The sequence below is a fragment of the Pogoniulus pusillus genome, chromosome 24 (genome assembly GCF_015220805.1).
Source record: "Pogoniulus pusillus isolate bPogPus1 chromosome 24, bPogPus1.pri, whole genome shotgun sequence".
Taxonomy (NCBI): Eukaryota; Metazoa; Chordata; class Aves; order Piciformes; family Lybiidae; genus Pogoniulus; species Pogoniulus pusillus.
Genome location: NC_087287.1, coordinates 14,062,968 through 14,086,240, shown reverse-complemented (window position 1 = coordinate 14,086,240; position 23,273 = coordinate 14,062,968). Strand labels below are relative to the sequence as shown.

The following is a 23,273-nucleotide window of genomic DNA, read 5'->3' as shown; positions in this document are numbered from 1 at the left end:
CTCTAGCAAGAAGTAATTGAGCCAATCTGGTCCTTGGTTTATCGTGTAGGAGTACTGGATTCCACTCCTGGACATTCAGAAAACATTATGCTGCTCCCTTAGTAAAAGTCTTCAGAGCTCCAAGACTACAATGTATTACTGAACTGCTTAATCACTAAAAAAAGTACAATTTATTTCTCAAAAGCCAGTAGCTGACTTTCTCAAGAAAGGTTCTGATCAGCAATAGCATATTTTGAATATGCTTCACAGAATGAACAGAAGTTGTTAGCCCATTTGGTACAACAAAACTAAATAGCCCGTTTTCATCACACTGGAGAATTACAGTGCAGATTAGGCAAGTAGGAAACAGTATCACTGAGCACAGCTGTATTTACAAACTTTGATTCTAGTGCAGAGAGTAAACTAAGTCAGGGGAGTTAATGTTCAAAGCAAACTGAAGTTTTATCTCTTTTCTTTGTAGAGCATACCTCATAATATCAGCCGAGCTGACAGTTCTAGCTGTTACAGACAACTTGCTTCCACCCATTTGAACAAGAAATTGGATTCCTACAGGAAATATTGTGGTGAGGCTTATGCTCTGTTACTACAAGTCTTGTGTTAGACACACAACCCACTCTGTTACAATTTTGTTACACAGTTAAGTACTTCACTACTCTGTTTTGAGGTATTTTTGGCTGAAAGTACAGTTTTTCAGATAACATCAGGAACACTAAAAATACAAAAGACTTGTAGTATCTTGGACAATACACATTTGCTTTTAAAGTAACTATTTCTTACTTCTTTGTGATCTTCAACTACACTCAGAAGTGTATCAATAGTATTCAGGATTCCCATTGCTGTCACTGCTTTGTCATCACTGCCCTCTTCATCTGGTCCAGTCTGGATCACCTGGTTAAATGTCATTGCCTGTACGTGATAGCAAAACAACCCATCAATATGTTGTTTAATGAGGACGTGTGGAGTGGTGCAAGTCTGCTGTTCCACACCATTTAAGGAGGATTTCTGCTAAAAAACTGACTGATAAAATTTGCATGTTGTGGCATCTCAGCTGTCACACAGAATCACAGAACCTTAGAGGTTGGAAGAGACCTCCAGAGATCAGGTCCATCCTTTATCCATTTATGAATAAATGACATTACTTTTTATGCCTATGACTGCATTTTCTACAAGTAAGATTTTCTGACACAAGGTTTAATTGGTAGCTGAACTGAACTTGACCACTTTGAAGGCATCTGAAGGGTGCTGAAGGGAAGCACTGACTTGGCCTTTGCTTTTGAAACCATTAGTACAACTTGCTAGATATCACAGCCATAAGCTCTGAATTTCTCACACAGACTGGAATTTAGTTTCACATCACAGAACACTATTTTCAGGTGTTATTTTAAATGGGAAACAAAGGACCACATTTTCAAACAGGAAATCTAAGTCACATTATAGAGACAACTTAAAATGTGCTACCAACATTTATTCTTAGCTATGAAGAGAAAACATGTACAAGGGTTTCTCAATCATTTCTAGAACTGTTGCTGTAAATAACCACTTAGTTCAAGCAATGAAGTCACTTTTGAGAAAAAATGTAAAAGAAAAATACTTGTATCAGAGCACTTAAGCAGACTGGAGTAACAACAGCTATTGAGTGAAGGACAACTGCCTTCATTTCAAATACCCATCTTTCATATACAACATCTTATCATGTCACCAGAGAGTCTTACCAAATGCTGTGTCATTTCTACTGCAATTGGAGTAACTTCTTCACTATATTCACAGATCATCTTCTGAATCACATTAGTAAGATCATCATTTTCAGTCTCTCTTATAATATGAAGTAAAGCTTGCATCACAGGTCTAATGAATGGAGTAATATATTCTTTAGCTGTAAAACAAGTGGAAATACTTGATGTGACATTCTTAGAGGAGTACGGCATCAGCTTAAGAACATCAATATATACTTGAGTGCTTGGGCTTCAATATGCCAAAACCATGGGTAATATAAATCATTAAAGCAATACTAACATTCTGATAAGAAATGACTAACGATGTATACCAAGAGGACCACAACTGACATATGAACATCAGGATTCTACAGTCTTTCTGGAACACAAGATTACTTACTGATGCAGTTTTCAATTGAACAGAAATGGACACATAAGCATTTCTGTCAGATTTTCTCAACTATCTGATACAGTGTTTATGTTTGCTTTGTGGCTTTTAAACTAGCTCCAGAATACAAAGCCATGCAAAGCTTGCCAGAATAAAGGCAACTTTCTTCAAAACAGGTAAATTGTAACATGACTGAATGTATGCTGAGACAAATGTACTTGCAGTGCCACTATACTTCTACAATTAGTTGCTGTAAAAATTGATTTATTGAACCATTACATTGTGATAATTATTTATAAAAATTATAACATTTTCAAGCTGGAAAATTACAGGAAATAATTTCAAATTATAACTGCAAGAAGAATTTAACAACAGGAAAGAGAGAAGAAGTCTTCCTGAACATTACAGTATTAATGCCTATTCCATTAAAGCTTGTTGTAGGGTTAAGAAAGCTGTAAGAAAGGAGGGCTACCTTTCTCTTGATTACTGATCAGAACCTGAAGTGCTATTGCAGCTTCCACTTTCACAGGCATCTCCCTATCATCTATCAGACACCGTCTTGTGAGTTCTAAGGCTGTCTGGAGATTCTGGTCACTCTTAAATTTCACTTCGCAAAAATAATGAAGAACCCAACAAGCCTGAAAAAAAGACATTGAACAACTTCAGTTACAACATCTACAAATAGGATTATTGACTCTCTGCATATCCATAACCTGCACAAATTATTACATCTGAAGTACAACTACTGTTGAATAAAGATACTGTAGACCTGTTTAACAGATTGAAGATGTTTGAGAGTTTGGAGGCTGGCCAGTGGGAGGCTTGTCTTTCAGACATCACTAGACCAGTACTATGATCTCAGGTTCATGTTTGGCTACAGCATTTGTGTGAGCAGTATGATTTAAATGCAAAACGCAAACAGACCATACCACCAGACACGGATGGAAAACCATGCACACAGTTCTGCAGCCATTTTAAAACTACACAGTAACCAGATAAAATCACACAAGGACTGATACCAACATCTGAAGTACAGAGTTTATTACAGAAAAGGTGCAAAAAGTAGTGAATTTATTAAAGGAAAAAAATAAAAGAACATTCCTGAACTCCTTAGTTGGAACAGATAGTTTATCTTACCAGTAAATATTAGACTTCTTACCCGTGCTCTCATGTAACCCAGCTCACTGCTGAAGAGAGGGAACACATGATTCTGCAGCATATATTCCATTTGATCTTTATATATCTTCTTCTGTTAGAACATGCACAGAAACATCAGTTTAAAACTTGATATAAAAACTTGCTTCTGAGCCAGTAAAAAGAAGATCACCACAGGTAACGGTGTGAACAGTGTTAACAAAATCCTCAGACTCCTAACTTCTTTATAAAAATCCATCAACCAACAATGAAATCCCATATTAGTAATTAAACTTGGGTCCTACAAGGGCTTGCATGGTTTTTAGTTAAAATAGTGACACCTTTTTCCTGTCATTTTTTCGTTTCTAGAGACATCTTGTGCTTGGCAGTACGTTACTCTGGTATGAGAAACAGAAGTGACCAAGGCTACTTCTCAGAGACATGGTTCAAATACAAGTCCACGCCTTGCATCTTTTTTGCTTCCACGCTAACATTCCATGCACAGAAAAAATCTTGTGAAATCAACATCCTCTCACTGGATGGATTATTTCCTTCCACTAAAATTTGGAATGCAATAAGGTGCAGGTAATGCAATTCTTAAAGGTAGAGGACTTAAACCAATAATCTTGAGCATGACTTAATAAAACTTGTGCGACTAAGCTGACAGCAAAACCAAAACAATTAACTTCAACAGCTTTAAAATAAGCTGGCAGTAATTTTGAACTCCAAGAGCTATTCTCATTTCTTCCAGAGGCTGTATGTGAAAGTAGTTAAACACAAACAAGCAACAAAAGAACCACCAGATTGGTTCATGCTTACTTTTAGGAGAATTTCAGCCAAAGAACCGATCATATGTAAAGCACCATCTTTCTTACGAGGATCAGCATTTGGCTCCGTAAGGATTTGGTAACAAAAGCCCATTGTCTTCTGCAAGACCTAGATTAAATGTAAGGTTAGTCAAAGTACTTCAGTCAATCTTCTCAGCTACCCTTCTCAGTGCTCTGAAATGCTTAAACATCTAATACTATGCTTCGCCTCTGCCATTTGGATCATGTTTTAGGGTCTTGGTTACAAATACACAAAATTTTGATAAACAAGTCCTAGGCAAATTGGCAAATACAAAAACTACAACTAGATCAGTGCAAATTTTGAAATAAATTTTAGTAGACTATATGACAGAGAGAGAAAAAGTTAAACTTATACCAGTAGTTCTTGCAGCAAATGGAGACTATCAATTATATCTAGCTAACATATTGAAACAAAATCCTTGAATAGCTTACCTCTTTCCTTTTACTACATGACGTAAACAGTAATGTCTGAGCAGCAGTTGTTGGAGAAATGAAGTCTTCAAATACATCTATTAAGTGAATATATAACAGCTATAAATTTTGTTTCTTTTGCTACATTTAATCCTCCTCATATAATCTAATGTTTTGATATGAAACAAAAAAGTAAAATTTTCCTTTTTCAGGTGGTTACTCATGCTTTATTGACACAGATATTCCAAGACCAAAGAACATTAACACGTGGTTGGAGATATCCAGTACATTTGTTTCTGCTTCTTTATAATCACTGGCTCCACATATCTGATTTGAAATTTTATCTCTTTCTGAGTTAGAAGTGATCAGCCTGTATAACATCTGCCCAAGAGCAGAGCCACTGAGGAACACCCAAACATCTGCTTACAGGTTTGGCTCTGACCTAAGAGACAAGAAACTCCCAAACACATCAAGATTCCTTATTCTAATCACATACAAGTCCCGGTGGAGGGAAGAATTTATTCAGGAAGTCTGAAATACCTTTTTTCCCCATCCTGGAAGGACTTCACAAAGCAAACACCACCACCAAGCCAGCACAGTAACAAGCAAAAGGAGGTGAAATTAGGCAAGCCTGGAATGCTGCCTTACTTCATAATGTTTCATTTACAGTTACAGTAAATCTGATCTGAACTGTGCCTCCTGTGAAACTTCACGATCATAAAAAACTCCAGGGCCTGAAATATTATCCGTTGTAGAGCATAAACTTGTAATAACATTAACCACCATAGCATATAAATATTTTAGCAAGACTTGAACTGTTTGACTTATAAACAAAAACTTGGTAATTGTCAAAATTAGCTACCTTCTCAAGTGCAGAAACATTTGCATCACTGCCAGATGTTACCTGACCTTTGCACCAGAATATCCAAAAGATAACTAACTACACGAAGTTATATTATATGGATAATACAAAGGGGTTTGTTTTTTTCCCCATTTTAAAGCTTAATTCCATCTCCATTCTCACAAGATAACCCCCAAAATGCTATCTTCATGTGAAGTGGATTTTAAATTCTCACCAAATTTCATGCGAATATATTCATAGGGATCTTCCTGCCAGAGCTCTTCATCAGCATCTGTATAGCACATCAATGGAAAAATAACATCCTGGATAATTCCCTGCAATTCATTAAAAAAAAAAGAAGTTGAAAACATGCTTATGGTACTAAATCAATTTCTGTATTGTGTACTGTGTGTCAGTTTTTGTACATCCAATCACTTATATAAAATGGTAATGTTCCAAAACTACTGTAGTGGAGAGATTCTTTAACTTAAGGCAAAGTTACAACACAGCACAAGTATCTGCCTTGGATAACAGTATATGGAAATGATTCCATGCCATAAACTCAGTAATTAACACCACCTCAAAAATTGTTGTTTCTCTGTGTTACAGAGTAAAGCACAAGACTGACAGCAAGAAACCCTGTGAGCTAACTTTGCTCATTTATCAAAGTAACCATCACCAAACACACTTAAACTCTTCCCACCAGCAAGTTCCAACTGAAGTCCCCCAAAATTTGAACTCTAGCAAGGCTAACAAGACTGTACAACAGACTGACTAATGTACTTCTGAGTCATCTAAGTATTAAACTCCAAAATGGTTTACTTGAATATGAGGTTTCAGATTCTTCCAGGTGACTGCATGTGACACTCCTTGATTGATGTAATTCAGTGTTTGCTGCAGAACCCTAGGAGCCATGTACTGCTTTTCCTTGTATTGATACAACACCTTCAACAAGACCTAGAAAAAAAATCAGATGTCATCAACACCTTATACAGAGTACAGAATATTTTACTCTCCTTCACAGTCCTACATAAGAAACCCCTTGAACCCAACAAACCCCCTCTGTTCACTTAGACTAAAATGAGTACTGACTAATCTTTCTACTAAATGTCAGTTAATTTTTAAGGCAATCTGCAGCTGATTTCAGGTGTTGCACATCTTTTTAAAATACAATCCCTTAAAAAGGCAGATCATACACACTAATTCATCACCAACATAGTTCAGGAAACATTTCCCTCTGGGGTTTACTGTTCCATCTTGTTACTCTGAGAACATAAATTCATGCGCAACCACTGGATATCTGCACACATGATGACTACACCCATTCTACCTGTATTTCTAAACAAGCCCCACTATTGTACAAGAAGAAACCATAACCATTTTAGTCTTTTGATTTATAGAAATTGTCTTTAAAGATTTGAGCTCTTTGTATTTCCTAGATAAAATAACATCAAGGATCAAATCTGATTCAAATAAAAAGAGAAGTATTCTGTCAAAACTCTAAATTTATCTTTTCAAAGACTTCTTTTGTTGGAACTTTATTTCATCTTGGAAGTGGAAAACAACCAGTAAGGTCATGAAGAACATGTAATACTTATCTGTCTGACGTCATCTACATGTGACAGATGACCACATTCAGAAGATGGTGATGCTGACTCTACTTGTCTCAGTAGAATGCTGGAATATATTTCCTAGCACTCAATGTGACAAATGTTCTTTTCCCTTTCAAAATGTTGGAAGACTTACAAATGCCCATGTATTTAGGAGTATTTCCCCTAATTTTCCTCTTTTTAAGTCCTCTACTTTGTTACAATTTCATCAGAAGTGAAGATAAGGAAACTGAAACTGAACTAAGAACTGTTCTTCTCTGGATTAAAACAGAGGTTTTGGAAAGCATTCTGCTCCCTGCGATGTTCATAAATTGTGTATTTATATTTCCAACCTAATCACAAAATTACCTCAGAAATCAAGAGTACAGTCAGGAATTGTAGATCAGATCCAAAAATTTCCCCATACCCATGGGAATTCTCTTGCTAGTTAAAAAAGTTCAAATCACTGACTTGAAAAACACATGCATTGTAAGAGAGGCAGATGACAATTCCTGTCCCACCAATCCATTCTCTGTCTTCAGGAAAACTTGCAGGCTACTGCCATGTGGCAGGACCATCTGAATCATGAAGTTACTTCAATAAAGAAAAATCGAGGATAGTTTGGTGTAACACTTATGCACAGGATTAGAAACTGCTATAGTCCAGAAGATGCTCTGTGTGTAACAGACCCTATAGAAGTGGCACTCTCCAGACAGGGAGACGAGTACAATGTAACCAGACTTACCAGCATGAGCAAGCTTTTGCAGAAGTCTACAGGGCTTAGAATTTACTGACTTTGAGTGAAAGAACTGTATGGCCAGATTTAAAAAGGTAGGCAAAGAGGTCAACTGCACCACTTAAATATTATACCTATCTCACAGGATATTAGGGGTTGGAAGTGATCCAAGAAGATTATTGAGCCCAACCCCCCTGCCAGAGCAGGACAGTACTATCTAACGCAGATCACAGAGCAACACATCCAGACAGGCTTTGAAAGTCTCCAGAGAAGGAGACTCCACCACCTCCCTGGGAAGCCTATTCCAGTGCTCTATGACCCTTACAGTAAAGAAGTTCCCCCTTGTGTTGAGGCAGAACCTCTTTTGCTGCAATTAGCACCCATTGCTCCTTGTCCTATCCCAGGGAGCAAGTGAGCAGAGCCTGTCCCCCCCACTCCTGGCCAGCCTTCAGATACTTAGAAACTTTTCTCAAATCCTCCAGACTAAAAAGCCCCAGGTGCCTCAGCCTCTCCTCATAAACCATACCCTCCACTCCCCTAATCATCCTCGTAGCCCTCTGCTGGACCCTCTCCAGCAGATCCCTGTCCCTCTCAAACCGGGGAGCCCAAAACTGAACACAGTATTCAAGATGAGGTCTCACCAGGGCAGAGTCCCTCCTTATTAGTTAATACAAGGTCCACCAGTGCACCTCTCCTTGTTGTTTCCTCCACTACCTGCATCAAGAAGTTATCATTGATACACCGCAAGAGCCTTTTGGACTGTCTGTGCCTGGCTGTGTGATCTTCCCAGCAAATATCAGGGTGACTGAAGTCTCCCATGAGTACCAAGGAGTTAGCTCTAGAGGCTACCTCCAGCTGTCTGTAGAAGGCCTCACCAACGTCTCCCTCTTGGTCTGGTGGTCTATAGTAGACCCCTACAACAATTTCATCTGCTTTTCCACATCCCCTAATTCTTACCCACAAGCTTGCAACCTGTTCTGCCCTCTGCCTTGGACAGAACTCGGCACATTTCAGTTGCTCTCGCACATAGAGGGCAACTCCCCTACCTCGTCTTGCTGGTCTGTCCTTCCTAAACAGTCCAGAGCCATCCATGGCAACATTCCAGTCGTGGGAGCTGTCTCACCATGTTTCAGTGATGGCAATAATATCATAGTCATTCAGCCTAACACAGATCTCCAGCTCCTCCTGCTTATTCCCCATGGTGTGTAAGCATTTCAGGGAGGGAGTTAGTCCATTAGCTTCCACCCTTGATGTCTCACCATTCCCAGCCCCTTCCATGGCCCCCAACCTAGCAGTAAGCTCTGCAAGTGCTGATTAATCATTGCTTGATCTCCGTGGTCCTTCTCTACAAGATTTAAAGAGTTCTTGTGTGTCCCCAGTGTGCTGCAGGGTAACAGGCTGAAGGTTCCTGTTAGCCTCCCTCCCTGATATGCCATATCTTGCCTCTTCTCCAGCACACAACTCACCGTCGCCTACCTCCCCCGAGCCACCAGTGCAGCTGACACATGGCCCCACAGTTGTCTCAGGCTTGCTTGTAGTAAGGCTGGCTTCCACCCTCCCCTGCTTCCAACCTAGTTTAAAGCACGGTTAATGATCCCAGCCAACCCCTGCCATATAAACCTCTTTCCACTTGGAGAGAGGCGCACCCCATCTGCTGCCAGCAGATCTGGTGTCATGTGGGGGACCCATGGTCAAAGAAGCCAAAATCCTGTTGGAAGCACCAGCCTCGAAGCCAAGCGTTGAGCATGTGGGTCCTCCTCACTCTCTCTGGGTTGGTCCCTTCAACAGGGAGGACAGAAGACAATATTACCTGGGCTCCCACACAGGTAATATTTCTCCTCCAGAAAAAAATATGGCATTTATCTAGAGCTCATCCATCTGAGGGCTTATTACATGAGACCACTGACTCTCCTGGCAGATGATCAATCCTGCAGAGACTATTTTCAGTGAACTGTCCTACACAGCAAATTAATAGTCAGGCTTTTTCAATCATTCCTTTCTTTTAACCCACAGACATCAGCACTTTCCATACCAATATGCTTAAAAAGCATCCCACAATTGTGAGGCAAAGCAAGAAGCCTTTGCAGAAAATACTAAAATAGGAAATCACTGTGAACTCTAATCTTATCCTAATACCCCACACACTCTGCATTACTTACTTGCTGAACGCCAACAGCGAATGCCTTCAGGAACACTTCAGCAAACTCATTGTACTCCTTGGAAACATTACCAGGGCTTCCATACCTAGAATTAGAAGCAAGTATGAAAATTCAAAAGTGCAAGAGCATTAATAACTTGAATCTATGCTTGGATTTTTTAAATTAATAATGAAACAGAGAATACCTCTCAAAAAGTCTAGCTAAGATATGCAAAGCCCACTTCTTGCATTTCCACCAAGGCAACTCAGGTCTATCATCTTCATCAACTTGAAGAGTTTCCTTTATGGAGGAAAAAAAAAGAAAAAAAAATTATCAACTACTCTCAAAGAAATCACATCATACAAATTTTGAACAAATATATAGCATATTTTGCTATTAACTTGTCATTTTCACTTCTGCCTTTGCTAAGGTACAATACAGCTAAAAACAAATCCCATGACATGCTGCATAAATGGCAAACAAATTCTTGAAAAAAATCAAGCTAAATTGTGCTATAATTTGAAAACAGAACCCCCATAAAAGCTACATATTGCTGAAATTTAGCTAGTCTGCTTAAACATCTTATTTATCTTGAAAATGCATTTTCTTGGCAACCTTTGAGAAAAAAAAAACAACAAAACAAAGTAACAAATGAAACTTTTTAATATTCTAGTGAGTTAAAAATTTTTAAGCTTCAAAACAGCCAAAAGCCACTTACAGCTGGTACATCTCTATCGACAACAGTCTTCAGTATTTCTATCCATTCAGTCAGGTTTTGCTGATTTATCAACTCCAAAGGTAATGTGTACTTATTAAAAAAAAAGGGCAAAATAAATTTATTATTATAAAGCAATGTGAAAACAATGTTGCTTTCAAAGTTCGAATTTTAGATTTTTCAACCCTTCTGTCTCTACTTCTCTAACTTGAAAGATCAGCAAATTACTCGACAACTCAGGCTAAGGAACTTAACACAACCTAGACCATATATCCTCAGTACCTTCAGAAAGTGCTACAGCTCTTCACTCCAATTCATTCTACTTCAGTAGTGTCTTAGCACTGCATAAGTGCACTTTGCACTCATTTCTGAAGCAATGAACTAACTGCATATTAACAATTTCATTCTGATCTGCTGCATCTACACTGCTAATTCTTTGTAAGCTGGCCTCTCAATCCACAAGTACTCTGTCCAGAGGATGGCAAGCCTAAGTCCTATCTAATGCCAACCAGGAATAGTAATGTACAAAAGTAAAAGCACAGCACCATCAAGTATACCAAAACCCTATGATTCATATCACAGTTTAGCAGCAGAGGGAATGATTCAGATGTAATCTGATATTGTTAAAATGTTTATGTCATCTACTATTTTAAGGAAAAGCATAATGCTTTACATTACTGACCAGACATACACAAAATTTATTTTGTACCTGGACAAGGGCATAAAATATTTTGAAGATCTGTTTCTGGATGAGGACAGACTGATCAGATGGATCATTCAAGAGCTGAATAAAACTGTCCTTCAGAACTGGTAGAAAATGTTGCATTGCAGCTATCAAAGGACTCCGCTCCTCTGGTTTCTTGTACCTTTAGATAAGAACAAATTAGTTTTTTAGATTTTTTCAAGTAGCTTTTGAATTTGAAATGTCCACTTTTCCCCACACAAGTAGGTTATATTACAGTTTCTAACAACACATAATTTAAGAAATCCTACCTATCTTATGCTACAGAATTTGAAATGAAGCAGAGCCAGACACCACAGTGAGAAGGCAAGTTAGAAAACCGCTTAGTGCCCATTACTCCACTATATATCCCCATCATTTTTCTGCTGGTAATGCATTCCTGCCACCTTACTCACTCTGAATACATCATTTTCAGCCACACCATTGCTATAGTGAAAAGCAATCAGAGAGCTAAAAAAACTGCAAGCAAAAGGTACACATTTACTCCCAAAACGGCAGATGTTGGGGCTAGTCAGTAGAATTCCAGAAAAGACATTTACCAGGCTTCACAATTTATCAAGATATTTCCAAAAGCTAGATTACTTCACTGACATTGAAGAAAATAAACTGTAAAGTCCCTCACAGTTTACCGTTCATATCTCTCACATGTTACCCATTTCATTTGCCCAACACTAACAATTCGATAGAGAACATAAGCTTCAAGGCTATCTAGCAGGCTTTGACTGCAATTCCCCTTCAAATACTGCCTCAGACCTTCCAATGCTGGTGACAGTCCACCAGCTGGCCTATGCTGAAAATAAGACTCCATTCCCTTTCTCAAAACATCTCAAAACTCCTGAAAGGAATCGAAGATATATTTGAAGTCTTTCCTCCAACTCTTAGAAAGAAGGGAACATATGAGCCAACATCTGCAATGCAAGCATTCCTTTTCTAAAATCAGGCTTCTTACACCCTTGCAGTACCTTACATGCAGTTCTACATTGCTACAATATACACATAGAATACAAAAAATACACACAAATACATTAATTCTCCCGTTTTATGTGGTAGAAAAAACTTACTCATAGTTTTTCACAAGTTGATAAAGACAAAGAAGTATTCCAAGCCAACAAGCACTATTATCGGACTGAAGATAAAACCCAATTTTCTCCACAACTGCAGTCCAGCGACTAGGATAGTCATGCTTGATAATATGGTGGATGCAAGTCGTAAGCTGTACTCTAGACACCAAACACACAATGATTAAATACATTACTATTATATTAGTTATATTGTTGTGGTGCTGCAACAGGAAATACTGCCCAAACTTAGACATACTTCAGGTTTTGTTCTGAAAGTTTAGGTCCTGTACTTTCTGCTTAACATTCCTTGTTTGAGGAGCTTTAAATTACTGCATGTTCCACAAGCTGAAAACTGGATTTCCATCCACATTAATTCTACTCAGAATCTACAGTATAAGACAATGATACTCAGCATGCAGGTGACCTTAGCTGTGCCAAAAATAGAGAAAAAAAAAGAAACCCTCCGGAGAGTGAGGAGCCACAACCAATTCATAGACAGGTTAAAACCACATACCGAATCAGCTCAGGAGAGTGAATGATGGCTTCTACAATATTTTCACGAATACAGCGTCTATCTTCTTCTGGGATGGAGTAAGGTGGAATCTCTCCTGGGGCAGTTTCACGATCTGGCCAATACTGGGTTATCATATTTTTCAAGTAGATAACTCCTGTGAAACAAAAGTGGAAAATAAGCTGATATCTTCTCAGCATTTTCAGGAAGACAACACTAATCAATACTAATAACTACCTAAATCATCCTTTGTAAGCAAAAAGAAAAAAACAGAAAGACTAATTAAGTTTGGGATATAGGAGTGAATGCTAAAGGGAAACAGCTCCTTCATACCACAGTTATGAGCACAGCATTTTGTAGCAATCAGGCTGATGGCACAAATGCCTGCATTTCACATTTCACAACCAGGACCAAAGTGTGTTTGTGTCACGATACAGATTATAGCACTTAGAAAGGAGGTTACAAAATCCAACAGGAAATCTCAAGTGATGAACTAATAATAAAGTTATTGATAATTTATTTCTAGGTACAAATTTGTAAAGCAACTTGTTTTCCTGAATTTCATATGCACCTTCTGAAAGAGTCTCAAAAGGTAAGAAACACTCAGTAGATACATGCTACAAGATTGAAGTGATGCAGACTTCCATCTGTTGTCAGTGACATTTATCATGCCCTTAAGTGCTTTGCAAAACAGTGTTTGTAAGCTATGCATTATATGAGCTGTCTCCACTCTCTACATACTGCTCAGGTATTTAATTGTCTTTCACTGAAGGTGAATTTTCAGAGGCTGTTACCAAATCTCTCCCTTTTTTGCAACTTAATATTATGTTTAGTAACATTTTGAGTCATAATTGAATGGCAGCCCTAAGAAATAAGATAAAAATACAAGTTAGGCTTACACTACAACTTAAAGAGTAGTCTACTACATGGAAGATCCAAATTAGTGATGGAGACCATACTTTCTGAACTGTCAGAAAAAAAAAATCATCACTGAGATATCATACTCTATCAAGTAATCACAGAAGCTTTAGGGTGATGTCTGAACTTGTTAATATTCAGTATCCAATCTTACTGATGGCTCATGTGCTCATCAGGAAGGTTCTAAAAGTCAACTTGCTTTCTCTCATTTAAAATGTTTAGAAACACTAGCATAGTAGTACAGCTTAAACCACCTCCTTGGACCAAGTGTGCTAGTAACATAAACCATTCTGTTCCCCAACGACCACAACTTACTAGAGAGAAAGAAGAGCAAACACTGAAGAGCCAGGCACCTTTTCCTTCTGATCTTTTCTATTCTGTGTATGGTGGTAGAAACAGCTCAGGATGACTGCAATTTGAGTGACTGCCAGTCACTCAGTATTTGAAATTAACATAATTGCAATTCTTTAACCAATACCTGCCTATGTATTTGTCTGTATGCACCATTAAAACAGATACAATGAAAAGATTTGAAAACTTGCCTGCCTGTCTCACTGGTAAATCCAGTTGCTCAGACATAGTAATCTGAAGCAGAGTTGAAACAAAGTTCACTGACTTATGAGCCTGGAGAGAAATGAAACAAAACAGAACACATCAACAAACCAATAAATAAATCACAAAACAACATTATTTAGTCATAGTTTGTCAAGTTTTAGGATACTGTTAGGTTTTACACTATCTCTATAATGACTTAATGTCATCAATAGAATACCAGCAATTCAGACCGTTTCACAGCACTCAGCTAATCAAGGAGAGCATTCCAAAGTTTCACTGTATTTTGAAGACAGCATGAGGGAGGAAAAAGCCTACTGTTTAAGGTAATGAAGTCGAAAGAAAAAAAAATCATTAAACAAGCTTCACGAACCAGTCTTTTACAGTCACCAAACATGTTCTTCATTCAGAACAAATACTTACTTGAAATAAGAATATCAAAATAGGCAGAAAAACCCAGGCACAAGTTTACAATGGATTTGAACAAAGTATGAATTATTCATACAATAATCTAAGAAACAGATGGCAACCATGTTCTAAAACTAAGCCCAATGTTAAGTAATCTTGTCCAACTTTCTGAACAAACAGTTTCAAGTGACAATTTATCCACTACTGCAGCAACTGTTAGCGTAACCATAAAACAGCAAATTAGAGGTAAGGAGGTCTAAATGCAGAGTAACAACTTCAAATATTTGCAAGAGTTCACTTACACAGAAAGATCATGAGTTTTTTTGACAATTAGGAGAAATGTCACTGACACACTAAGTACTATATTGTATTTACGACAGGAAGAAAGTAACCTTAACATTATAACATCCTTTACCTACCTCTCCTAGGCATCAAAACTCAAGACGTTAAACGAATTTTGCTGTCATCCTTACAACCTAACTCTACCTCTTGTAACAGGAAAATAATATAATTTTCCTCAAGGTCAAGAGTCAATGGACATGAGCTGCACTGAAGGAAATTGTTTCAGAAAAGGAAAACCAGTAAATTTGTTACGGCAGTCAAGGCCTGGAACAGAGGCTGTGGGACCTCATCCTTTGAGATATTCAGAACTCAGTTGGACAAGTCCTGATCTACTTCAAAAGAACCAAAACCCAGAAATTATCTTTCTGGTTTTTCAGTAGAAGCAGAAGTTCTTTCAATTAAATGACATCATGTCCTCTTTCCTCAGTGTGTTAACACTGCCCAGTTCATTCCTAGACCACTAAGTTCTCGTCTTCACCTTTAACTTTCCCTAGCAAATCTCCCCTTTAAACAAGTACAAAAGCGGCCACCTGGGACATGACAGTTGTTCATGGATTTGTACTAACATTTGATTAGTGCAGCTTGCTTCATGTCTCGTGTTATTTAAAATTCATTTAAAATGAAGGATGAACTTAAGACTCTCCCCAAAAATGTTATAAATTTTGTATAGATCCATTCTGTGCAATAAAAATCACAGAAGCAACATTTGCATCTGGTCTAACTGAAATGTTTATTATCTTCTACTGCAGCTCCAGGTCCATTGATGTCCTTATTTTCTTAAGTAACATTAATAGACACACTTCTGCAACACAGACCAAATGACATTAGGTCCTAAATCAGAACAGTATTCAGTTAGATGCCTGACATTAATGTCAGTGGAAGTGCTTCTGTACTTAAACATGTTATTATGAACTTGCTGAAGAAAGCTTTCTGTTTCAACAACCTTTATCTCACCTATGAACAAGGTCATATTACAGGCTGCACATTATGGACTTATAAGTCTGAAATGACACAAACTGATGTCTTTCCACAATGACTCTGATAAACATAAGCTACCTTTTCAATAGTAAATATTTACAATGTATTTCATGTATTTCAATTCAAAAGCACTTAATCCTGTAATTTTAAAATTAAGGATTAATTTCCCATTCATGATAAATGACAACTATTCTTTTACTAAAGACTGTTAAATTCCACTAAAAACATGTGGAAAATGCTTAAGAACTACCAGGAAACTAAGGGGAATATCACAACATGCTGAATACAAAAAATGTGTCTTAAAAGAAAACGCAAAAATAGGCAGCAGTGAACAAAACTTCCACAATAAAATTTAATAAAATATCAAAGAGTAATACTTTCTATAGTAAAAAACTCAAACAAGACAGGGCCTATACTTATAGTAAGTTACAGAAGCTTCCTGAAACATCAATTTTATTAGTATACAATATTAATGTATTTTCACTGGATTCTTTGAACTGTAACAAGTTTAAAAGGATAGGACCAAAACATCTATACCACTACAGATGGTTTTCTTGGGTTTCTTTTCCATTGCACAAGTATCATCCCTATTAACATCTCAAGTGTCAAGACACCAACCAACCACAATGATGAGATATTTAATCACCCTTAGTGGCTCAAAGCAGAGATTCAGGATGGAAACAATTTATGCTCTTAATAAGGTAGCAAAAGCAAAATACCTTCTGCTTTACAAGTAAAGCCTCCTCTTAATCTATTTAGTTCATAACCAAATTCACACGGAGCAGCATTAATGCTTCTATAACTTACTCTGTGAGGAATATAAAGCATCTACAAACTCTTTACAGTGATCCCTTCCTTCCCATGCCACTTAAACTGAAATGCAAAGAGGAGCAAGGACAGGTACAGAAACACGCACGTGAACTGAATGGTCAAATAAAACTCCAGGTACCACAATAAATTGTCACTTGCTCCCTTTTCTCTTTTACTATGTTTTATTTGCATTCAGAAAAAAACAACTGAGCATAAACCAAGGCAGCACAGAGGTGCTGACTTGGTGTCTACAGCATAAAAAAAAAAACCACTGAACATGCAACTATTTAATCTATTTTAACCTTTACTAGTTTTGCTCTCCAAAGACAGCTGCCTCTCAGGACATCATGCTCCTCTTCACCAATAGAACTGCTAAAATACAAACAAACAAAAAACCTCACAGCTCTTTTAAATACATACTCTACACAAACACTAGCTTTTGAGTTTAGTGTCAGAACACTTTGCTACACAACAGGAGAGCTGCACATGAAGGTTCGTTAAAGGTCTATTGGAAGTATCTGAACGTAGAGGATTCTACTTGCCCATGCACACTCCAGTCTCCAGAAGAATTGAATGCCCTGAAAGTCATTCTACACTGAAGTCCTATGGCTCCAGTATGAGAATTAAATACAGGATTTGACCATGGATGCTATCACATACTCTGAACTGTGTGGAGAACAGAAACAATTTTTGACTTTCAAGTTCTGGCACCAGTGAAACTTTGTATTTTTTTCTTTTGCCCCTTGTTCACACATACTCTTTAAAAGAAGCATTGAAGAACTACAGTGATAACTGGAGGGGGAAAAAAGGTTCTGTCATAGTCAAAAGTCTGTACATGTAACTTAACATTTTTAAAAAAATCAAAACCAAAACTTATCTCAATTCCTTCCCCCTCATAAATTCTCCAACACACCATGTCACTGGTATGACTTTGTTGTCTTAGAGCCAAAGAATTCAGGGACTTTTCCCAAGAGCAATCTTTGCTATGCAGCCTCACTAGCTAAGGAATGCAATCTATCAGACCACAAACGTTGCACCACTGTCTGTTAATATCAATCACTGTTCCAGAACATACATTTTTTTTGTGTATTTCACTGCAGTGTTTCTTAGCAGAGCTGGTTTTTCAGCTGTGTGGTATCAAACACACTTTTGAGAAAAGCATCATGATGGCTACCTAATCTGAAACGTAAACAGTTTGCAGTTTAATATTAAGAGACTACTTCACAGCATAGGAACTATCAGGTAATTCTGACACACAAAAGCGCTTTTTCCCCTCAGTAGCAACCCTCACAGTGAGTTACATCTGTCTTTAATTCTAGAAATATTCGTATCTCACACAACACCTGCATGTCACTAAATGTTAAAACCAAGATGCTTCATCTCAGGTAAAAAGGCCTCCATGCATTCTTCTCAGACATTAAGACTGTAACGTATCATAATGGACATACTACTACAGATATCTCCTTCAGTTACCGAAACATCAAAATAGAAGGGTAATGCTCCCAGTATGTAGCTGAACTATAATTCTAGGTTACTTATATAGTTATTCAAAGTACCACACATTAAAAAAAAAAGCTAATTCAACACATCTCACCTCAATTAAAAAAAAAAAAAAATCTACATGCAATTTTGGATCTAGACCACAGTAGAATTAGGTGAACACAACTATTACACTGAGATAAAACAGTTTGTTTTTATAGAGAAAGGTAAGGTCAGGAACTGTAAGGCCATGCTGAATCAGCAAACTACCCTGTAACACTCTTTCAATTCTTTTTTAAGAACTCAGCAGGTGTGGAAGTCATTCTGACCTCAGGTTTTTGCAAGCTAGTTCTGGCACCTCTTACGCAGCTACAATGTACATGCAAATTCAGTTTAAGGTTTACAAAAAACACATGTGCACTTATCAGATCTTAAAAATGTTGTTCATTTTATCAGAATACAGCTGCAAGTTCAGAAGCTTATTTGCTCTTCCGTTCACAGAGGAAAAAAGAACCTGTGCTTAGGAAAGGCTAAGCACACTGAGTGACTATGTGCCAAGTCATGAGAAAGTGGCAAGTTGCCCCATCTGCTAGGATTTTACCTCGCAGTGAGTTAATATGCATCAGGAATATAACTTCTTCCTAATGAAGACAAAGCTCCCTTGGTTCCTTACTGCCCCCAAGGGGATTTCTAGTGTTGGATCAGTCTTGAACACATAGTTTAAAACCATTCCTTCCAAAAGCATCTCTCACCTAGCACATATCAAGAAGTATAGATGGAAAATAATAAAAGTGAAGATAATAAAGTACTTTTAGGTAAAATGTAATGCTAACAACTTTGAAAGAGAACCTGTGATCTGACAGTCAGAGCCAGGAAACTCATGCTCCACTGCTGTTCTTATTCACACTACAATATATAGCTTAGGTGCTACACATAAAAATGTTAGAAAAGGTTACAGAAAATTAAAGATAGGGTAACACTGTAAAGAATCTACTCCAAAGTATTCACAACATGGCATTTGAAATTCTTGGGCGAAAGGCACTGCTAATAAGCAGCGTCCTTTTTTTCTTTAACTCCAAAACTCCCAGTAGTTACAAGTCAAATAATTTAATGTAATGATTCCATCATTCTGGTATCTGTGTGTATTAAGCAGGCAATGAAAAACACTGCATTGTTAAACCAGTACTCTGCTGTAGTCACTAACCAACACACTAAAGCATTTTTCCTTTCTCTGTCACTTAGAATATTTCAAACATTAAAAAGTTTAAACCTAATTTCTGACAGGCAATTCGTAAATAAAGCATCAGAATAATGTTTTCCTAAACAAACTCTTTTAAGCTTAGACTTCTTTATGAGTTATTGGGGACTTACGTCTTTGCAACATTATGAGACAAAAAAATGGGCTCTTAGTCTAGAAAGGTGTCAACAGCTCACATGCACTGGGGTTAATCTTACATACTCAGAAAATATATGTATTAGCCAAATTATAAATTCTCTGGAATCACAAAGAAGAAGCCTGCAAGGAAAGTATTATCTAGCAACTGCACCTCTATAAATATGTTCATATTAAAAGATGAAACAACTCTGTGCATTATTTTCAGAGTGCCACTCCACAGCTGCAGTTAAAAATATCTATTTTCATCACCGTTTCTGGGAAACACTTTATACAGGCAGTACAAAGACTGTTTCAAAAGGCAACAGTGTTTTCTTGCTGTTTTCCAGTAGCTTACTTGAAGAATACTGTCCTAAGTCCTTGTAAAACACAGCTTCCCTCTGTAAAACAAGGGCAGAGATGGGCAAACACCTCAGGGTACATTATCAGCTGGAAATTACATGAGAAGCTCTTGGACTCCAGAAACAGTGATATTATTCCCTGTAACTTATTTTCAGAGTAAAATAAAACCAAAGAGACTGAAATATCTGCCTCTTTTTTTTTCTTTAGCTATCTGAACTCCAAAAGTCCTAACAGCATTCTGTCACAAAATTCAGTGAAACTGTAATAAATCATAGAGTAACTAATTACTTAGCCAAGGTCAAAGGAAAATTAACAAAGCCTGGAAAATAGAGAATCATACACTCAAGTTCACTTCTCCAGTCAGTGGAAACTTTGCTCATTGATAGGGTACAATAAAGACAGATCTAGATATTTAACTCTTCCACTTATTAGGAATATCAATTAATGACTGAAGTACATTCTTTTATGATAAGGGAAAAATCATCATTCTAGTGAAAACCAGTATCACCACCTCAACAGAGGCACTTTAGAGGTAAACTAAAGGGTCAATCAAGGACAACTATTAAACTATAAAACACTTGTGCGCCTGGCCACATGCAAGAACAGCACTCACTGCTGAAATTTATTTCATCTTTACAGAGAAAGAGGCTCGAATCTTGAAATATTAACACAATTGCCCTAATAATTAACAAATACAGAAGAGCATCCTGCAAGCTAATGCATAACTGACTTATATAAACCTATGCAAACCTAAGACCACGTATGTGACTAAAACTACATATACATACAAGTGCTTGCAGACTTCAGCCTTAACAAATATTTTTATCACATAAGATCTGTAAAAGATCAGTGAGGCTACATATTCAGCAATAAAGAATTCTTATGCATTAGTTCAATAATTTCCAGCATTTTTTAAGTGGCACAGTTATCTGGATTTTATACCAATTTAATACTTGTGTAGTACATGATAGCCTATAATGTTGATCCAAAAGCATGAACAAAAGACAGTTGCTGGTGAGCATGATCCTTCCTGCAATAAAGTTAGCCATTTGTTGAAGACCCCAACTGACAGAGAAGGCAATCTCCTGCATAATCAGCAACTCAATACCTGCAGAAAACAGCTAAAATACATTTCAAATAAGTTACTATTTATAGATACTGACATGCATAGAACACAAAAAAGAGTATTTTAGGGCATAGATATAGTTTCACATCTATTACTGTCTATATAGGCAACTACATTACTATCATTTTTGTTTAATTAAGGAACACTAAAATATTTGTTACCAAAGCATGCAGAAAAGACAGCCAATTACTTCAAACAAACCTCAATTAAACATTCAATTTACAGTTACCCATTACAAATGTACATAACATTTATTTACCATTCACTTCTCAAAAGACGTATCAGCTTTTAGCTTACACTCTTTTTATAGTACGAGAAGCTATACCTCCAGTTTTTGAAAGTTTGCCTAGTGTCAGAACTCACCTTCATCTTAGCTCTGCTGAACATTTGTTGCATTAAATTTATTTCATCAGGCCTATCCTCTGCTTAAGAGCAACAAAGAAAAACGTTTGTGGAAAAGGCCATCTAAAGACACAAAAGCAGCAGCCATACAGCTGTCCATCACCTGCTCCATCAAGCCCTCACCGTTTATCCCAGCCAAACACTAAAATACCTTTTTATTTCTGAATGTCTAGAAGTCTAGTGGTTGTGTTTCATCAACAAAGAAAAGTTTTCACCTACTGGGTGGAATTGAGTGGAACAAAAATACAACCTTCTTCCAAAACTGAAACCTGTGGAACTAGGACCTGCTGGTTTCATTATATCCCGATATGACACATGAATGTAGACTAAGCAAATGAAATAAGTGGGTCGGGAACTCTGTCTGCCTCCATCTTTTGGGCACGTGTCAATACTACACCCAGAAAGCACACCTACCTCGACGGTGCTGCAGAACCCGGAGACCAAAGAATTTGTGCAAACCCCAAATAATGCCAGGCCATCAGACTTTCTTTCGGAATTCAGCCCAGGCCAGTCTTACTCTAAAAGGCTGCGCTACTTGTGAAGTGATGGGGGTCTTGCTGATTCATTTACCGTTGACAAATTACTGCTTCCCATATCCAAAGATTTGCCTCAGATAGTCCCAGGCAGGATTAGGTCCAGCCTCTGAGCCACTGGGGGCCTGTGCCACCGACGATTTAAACACCTCTATATAGATTACCCCTTCCTTAGCTGAACAGTAAGACAATAGAGATAATTTGTTACCGACAGGAAAGGCACTGAAGGCCTCCTCCCCAACATCGACCGCTTTCTAAAGCTAACTCCCCTCTGCCACCTCGAATAGCCCCGCCCGGTACAGCATGGCCTGGCTCCGCTACCATGTGCCGGGGACAATGCGAGCCGAGCGGCCGGGCCCAGCCTGAAGCCGCCGTGACATCAGGCAGGGCCTGGCGGCGGGAAGGGGCCGAGGGCGCGGGGAGACGGGACTGCCGGAGCGGGAGGAGTTCTCCCCCGGCCCTGGCTCCGATCCTTCAGCCTCATTTACCCGCGCCCCCACAGCCTCTTCCCACCGCCCCCACTTCTCTTTCCCCTTACAGAGGCCTGCCTCGACCCCGCCGCCCGCGCTGCCACCCCACTACCCCACACCTCTCTTCCCAATATTGCGGCGGCCTCGGCCAAGGCCCCGTCAGCGCCCTCACCTCGTTAAGCTGTCTCTCAGCGGCTTCTCGCAAGGCCGGATCCATGGTACCCCGTAGGGCCTCGATGATCGTGTTGGGGTCCATGGTGGCGGCGGTGGGGGGAAGAGGAGACGGAGGGCAGGGGCCGGGGCCGCACCGCGCCGTGCGCACATGGACAAGCCGCCTCGCAGCGGCCGCCGGCGCGAAAGGAAGGGAGAGCGCCAAAGGCCCGGATAGAGCTGCCCCCCGCTGCCGCCAGGGAGCGGCGCCGCTTCCGCCCCGCCCCGCGCGGCGCCACGGGACCTGTAGTCTGCCGGCTGGCTGCGCGCCCCGCCGAGCCCGAGGTACGGCCTGCTGCGGCCTCCCCGCAAGCTGAGCGGAAGGGAGGGGTGGAGAGGAGCTTCGCTCTTCCTCGGTGTGAGGGCTTGGGGGCCGGCCCGCCAGGCCGGGACTGGGTTGCCTTACGGGCAGCCCCGGAAGCGGCACCGGCGCATGGAGAAGGCCTGCAGGCGACCATCGGCCCCGCCGGCTGTGAGGCGCTGT

The 23,273-nt window shown here is 38.9% G+C and overlaps 1 protein-coding gene and 1 non-coding gene across 2 annotated transcripts in view; both read right to left on the bottom strand.

The window, feature by feature from the left end:
• IPO7 (importin 7) overlaps positions 1–22,929 on the bottom strand; it is a 34,553-nt gene extending 11,624 nt beyond the window's left edge. The window contains exons 1-16 of the mRNA XM_064163708.1: positions 22,752–22,929; positions 14,287–14,368; positions 12,830–12,983; positions 12,316–12,474; positions 11,222–11,378; positions 10,516–10,605; positions 10,003–10,097; positions 9,819–9,903; positions 6,157–6,291; positions 5,570–5,669; positions 4,515–4,591; positions 4,054–4,170; positions 3,260–3,349; positions 2,573–2,738; positions 1,713–1,873; positions 778–906 (exon numbers count right to left, since the gene is read on the bottom strand). Of these exons, the coding sequence (XP_064019778.1) occupies positions 778–906; positions 1,713–1,873; positions 2,573–2,738; positions 3,260–3,349; positions 4,054–4,170; positions 4,515–4,591; positions 5,570–5,669; positions 6,157–6,291; positions 9,819–9,903; positions 10,003–10,097; positions 10,516–10,605; positions 11,222–11,378; positions 12,316–12,474; positions 12,830–12,983; positions 14,287–14,368; positions 22,752–22,835 (1,881 nt within the window). The 5' untranslated portion in view covers positions 22,836–22,929. The remainder of the gene's footprint in view (positions 1–777; positions 907–1,712; positions 1,874–2,572; positions 2,739–3,259; positions 3,350–4,053; positions 4,171–4,514; positions 4,592–5,569; positions 5,670–6,156; positions 6,292–9,818; positions 9,904–10,002; positions 10,098–10,515; positions 10,606–11,221; positions 11,379–12,315; positions 12,475–12,829; positions 12,984–14,286; positions 14,369–22,751) is intronic.
• On the bottom strand, positions 2,886–3,067 carry LOC135186391 (small nucleolar RNA SNORA23). Its single transcript, XR_010306836.1, has one exon. It is a non-coding gene; the product is annotated as a small nucleolar RNA SNORA23 (small nucleolar RNA).
• Positions 22,930–23,273: the final 344 nt, after the last annotated feature.